This window comes from Haplochromis burtoni, unplaced genomic scaffold, assembly GCF_018398535.1.
Source record: "Haplochromis burtoni strain Fernald_Lab_line unplaced genomic scaffold, NCSU_Asbu1 Contig_33, whole genome shotgun sequence".
NCBI lineage: Eukaryota > Metazoa > Chordata > Actinopteri > Cichliformes > Cichlidae > Haplochromis > Haplochromis burtoni.
This window is the reverse complement of record NW_024582394.1, coordinates 3,159,404-3,164,032: the sequence shown is the minus strand read 5'-3', so window position 1 is coordinate 3,164,032 and position 4,629 is coordinate 3,159,404. Positions and strand designations below refer to the sequence as shown.

At 41.1% G+C, this 4,629-nt stretch overlaps 1 protein-coding gene across 1 annotated transcript in view; it reads left to right on the top strand.

Annotated features, from left to right (window-relative positions):
- LOC121814290 overlaps window positions 1–1,339 on the top strand; it is a 5,282-nt gene extending 3,943 nt beyond the window's left edge. Inside the window, exons 4-6 of the mRNA XM_042219436.1 lie at window positions 235–339; window positions 729–793; window positions 1,184–1,339. Of these exons, the coding sequence (XP_042075370.1) occupies window positions 235–339; window positions 729–793; window positions 1,184–1,321 (308 nt within the window). The 3' untranslated portion in view covers window positions 1,322–1,339. The remainder of the gene's footprint in view (window positions 1–234; window positions 340–728; window positions 794–1,183) is intronic.
- The last annotated feature ends 3,290 nt before the right edge of the window (window positions 1,340–4,629 follow it).

The window sequence follows — 4,629 nt, the reverse complement described above, 5'->3', positions numbered from 1 at the left end:
AGGCTTTCCAGCCTATACAGCTTGGAGTAAGACAACATGCATGAAGAGGATGATGTGGACAAAATACTCATTTGCCTAATAATTCTGTACTCCCTGTACAGAAATTCATCAAATATTATTATACTCAGCTTTCTGCCAAAAAATGTGTTTTGTCTGTCTACAAAGGTAAGATTCTGAGGAAGGAAACAAACGGTTAAGCAATTTAGCATTACCATTACATTTCTCTTCTTCCAGGAACTGAAGTGGACCCATTGATTCTTACTCTTGGAGGACTGTTGATCTGCTCTGTGACTGTAATCATCGTCCTCATTTCCTGCATGACTTATTGTCATTTCAAAGGTTAATTATAGATTCACATTTATATTATTTGCATATATATCTAGAATATATTAATATGATTCTACTGCAGTAATATTTTTTTATTTAAATTCTGTTTTTTAATAGTAAAACTAATTCTCAAAATCAATTATTAGGCTCCATTATTTCATAAATGTTGTTAAAAGTTTAGAGATTTACTGCCAACCTGGATGTCCTTGGCTAGGTTACAACCACAGGTTCATTAATCCAGATGCCCTTGAGCAAAACTCTTTCACAGCTCTCCTCAGCATAACATGTGCATACATTATACACCAGGGTTAAAAAGTATTTAAAAAAATATTTGTTCATTTTTTTTCTTAGAGAATGAAAACTATTACAGACTGATATGCAGCCTTTGATTTTATTAACAGGAGCAACAAGTGTTTCTCATCGTCTGGGACATAACAAGTCAGTTGCAAATCCGACAAATGATTTGGTAAATATTAATTTTTGTTTTTCCAAATTGTTTTTGTAATTGTAAAACATAAGAAAGCTACATTTTCACTACAAAAAACACAGAACAGCAGCCCAGAAGAAAAGTTTCCATACAAGACACATGATATTTGACAAGAGCACACAAAGCTGCTAGCCCATTCTAACATATAAAAGACAAAAGATTGAGCTCTCTCCAAATCTAGCAAAATTCGAGCTGCTGTTAATGTGCTGTTCTCTGCTTTACTGTTGCCAGAGCAGGTCTTCAGTCCCCTTCTGCCTTATGTGATCATCTAGTCTGCATATATGCTGTATTTCTGACTGCTGAGTTGATAATATAGCTACAATAAAGAAAATCTAAAATGTTTTTTTATTAACAAATATATTTCTGTAGGATGGAGAAGAAAAAGATGTTAACTATGCACCGTTGGATTTCTCTACAAGGAAGATGAGAGAAGGAAAAAAGAAGAAGAGTGACTATGCAGACTGTGTGTACTCTTTTGTCAAATCAGAAGAACAAAACCAGCAGTAGCCTTCTCTCAGAGGAGAAAAAAATGATAACAGAAATCACATGGGCATTTTCTCTGAAAAATAAGAAAAAAAATAGAAATAAAATACTGTAAATAGGGGCTTCAACCACCCAGTTACATTTTTCAAGGATATGTTTTTATTCATTGCTGACAGGCTGAACCCTGGTATATTTTTCTTCCCATTGTTCAAGATTCAAGATTCAAAGATTCAAAGTGTTTATTGTCATGTTTACAGAAGAAATAGCATTTCTCTGTGCAATTGAATTCTTCCTTTGCTGTCCATACACGAATGCCAAGTTAGGTAAGGGTTAAAGGAACAAGATAAATAAGGATAAAAATAAGACAAAATATTAAGATGAATAAATATAAAAATAAGGAAAAAAATAATGAAAGATAAATAAATAAGTTTAAAAAAGCAAGTGATTGAGACAAGTGATGTCGTATGCAGATATCGATGTAGATGCATGTACAAAGGAGCTTAATTTGCAAAATGAATTTAGTGTGCAAAGTGTCCTGATGTGCACATTGCAGTTCAGGTAGGTCAGCTGTTCAGGAGTCTGATGGCAGTGGGGAAGAAGGAGTTGTTGAGTCGGGACCTTCTGGATTTCACACTTCTAAACCTTCGTCTCGAGAGTAGAAGTGTGAACAGTACGTGTTGAGGGTGTGTGGAGTCTTTGAGGATGGAGGCAGCTCTCCTCTGGACTCGATGGTAGATGCTCTGCATAGTGATCAGGGGAGTCCTGATGATCTTCTCCGCAGCTGTTATCACTCTCTCCAGGTGTTTGCCGTACCATGCAATGATGCAGCTGGTCAATGTGCTCTCCACATGGCAGCTGTAGAAGCTGTTAAGGATCTTGGCCGACATACCAAATTTCCTTAGCCTCCTCAGGATATATAGCCGCTGCTGAGCCTTCTTGACCAGCTGTGTGGTGTTCAGTGTCCAGGTGAGGTCCTCACTGATGTGGACGCCCAGGTACCTAAAGCTGCTCACGCTCTCCACTTCACTCTAAACAGCAGCTGGTGAGGCCTCTTCTTCTTCCTCATGTCCACTATCATCTCCTTTGTTTTATCAGTGTTGAGGGTGAGGTTGTCCTCACACCATGACACCAGACTAGTCACCTCTCTCCTATAAGCCGCCTCGTCCCCACCAATGATGCGACCGATCACTGCAGTGTCACCCGCAAACTTCAGTATGATGTTGTTTTTGTTGGAGGTGACGCAGTCGTGGATGTACAGGGTGTAGAGGATGGGGGTGAGGATGCATTCCTGTGGTACGCCAGTGTTTGTGGTAATGCTAACTGAAGTCCTGTTGCCAATCCTGACAGACTGAGGCCTGCCAGCCAAAAAGTCTTGTAGCCAGTCACAGAGGGTGGGGTGCAGGCCAAGTGTAGACAGTTCATGGATGAGTTTGTGAGGGGTGACTGTGTTGAAGGCAGAGCTGTAGTCAACAAAGACTACCCTGATGTAGGAATCATTATTTTCCAGGTGGGAGAGGGAATGGTGAAGGGCAGCAGCATTGGCGTCTGACGTAGACCTGTTGGGCCAGTATGCATACTGCAGAGGATCCAGAGTGTGTGGAATATTGCCCTTGATGTAGGCCAGCACTACTCTGTCAAAACACTTTGCAATGATTGGAGTGAGTGCAACTGATCTGTGATCTCTGGGCTTTTCTTGGGGAGAGGGATGATGGTTGTGGTCTTGAAGCATGTGGGAACGATGCTCTGGCTGAGGGAAAGGTTGAAGATGGATGTGAGAACATCAGCCAGCTCGTTAGAACATGCTCTAATGGCCCGTCCAGGGATGTTGTCTGGTCCTGCTGCCTTGCGGGGGGTTGATCATCCTCAGGACCTTGTGTACTTGGTCTATGAGCCCACTGGCGGGGGAGAGGGTCCGGTGATCTGGGGGTTCTGAAAGGTATTGGAGGTTGGGAAGGTCTGGGAGGTCTGGAGGGTCTGGAAGGTCAGCCGATGGTGTTGGTGGTAGCCCTATACTACGTGATGTGCTGCATGCCTTGCCACATCCGCCTGGGGTCAGCAGAAGAATAGAAGCCCACCAGCTTCCCTCTGTACTGCCTCTTAGCTGCTGTAATAGCTTTCCTCAGTCCATACTTCACAGCTTTGTACTCCATCTCATTGCTTGATCTGAATGCAAGAGAGTGAGTACGCAGCACGTGTCGTCCCATTCCAGGATTTTATCTGAAAGCCAGGTCTCGGTGAAAATAAGAGCGCTGCATTCTCTTATTTCCGTCATATTTCGTCAAGTTTGTTTTGGATTACTTACTCAAATGTAACTGAAGAAGACTGTAATTGGAGGGGGGGGGGGGTTGTTTCTTTTTTTGTTGTTGTTGTTGTTTGCAATATGCTGATGGATGTTAGGATTTCCAATTGTGTCTTGTAAGGAACAGTTATGGTTTAGGTGTGAAACTCGTGTAGTAACCTGTTATACAGGTTATTGTTTGGTATGTTGGGAAAAGAGAGAATATTTTAGTGCATAAAATAGCTGATTGCACACAGTATACCCGACCTGGTGAGGAAAAGCTGGAGTGTGGACTCCAGCTTGTTGGTCTGGTGACCCAAACAGGCTCTTCTTCATATTTTTCTCAGTTTATAAAATGCTTTTCAAACTCAAACATTATGACTAACACCTGGATTTTCCCGTTTGAGTGCAGCTAGCCAAAAAGCGAAGAGCCAATTACTGCTAAATTAACAGAGTGAAAGTGGGCGGTATTCATATTCATACATTAACCCAAACCAACTCCACTTAACTATTATTGTTGCTAATGAATGCAAGAAGTGAGTGCAAAATAAACTGCCCATTCCCGAACAGAACATGATCTAGTGTCTCTTTATTGTGAAACTTGCACCTCCAACCCAAATCCTAAAGCAATTTGTTCACTTTCTTTGCTTTAATTTTTGTGAAAGTATTAGTGAGAACAGGTTGCCCTGATGCCCTCAGATAACACACACTGGACCTTAAGCCCTATATTCACACAATTTAACTTTCATACACAAACACATAAAAAGTGGCAGCCAGCTTTTAGAAAACAATATATTTACTGGAAATTTTAGGCCTCCCATTCTCTTTGCTGCATCAATATAACAGTCATCTTCTCTTTATCATGATTACTGTTAGGTTGAAATTGTTAAATGTTGTCATCATTGTACTTAAATTTGTAAGTCTTGCCTTAAACTGTATGATCAAAGACATTCTTCTGTTTTTGCTCCCCTCCCCAGCCTGTTGAATGGTGAGGACGGCTATAGTGTAACTGTAGGCACATCCTCAGCAGGAAGTCACACAAACGCACCGCCAT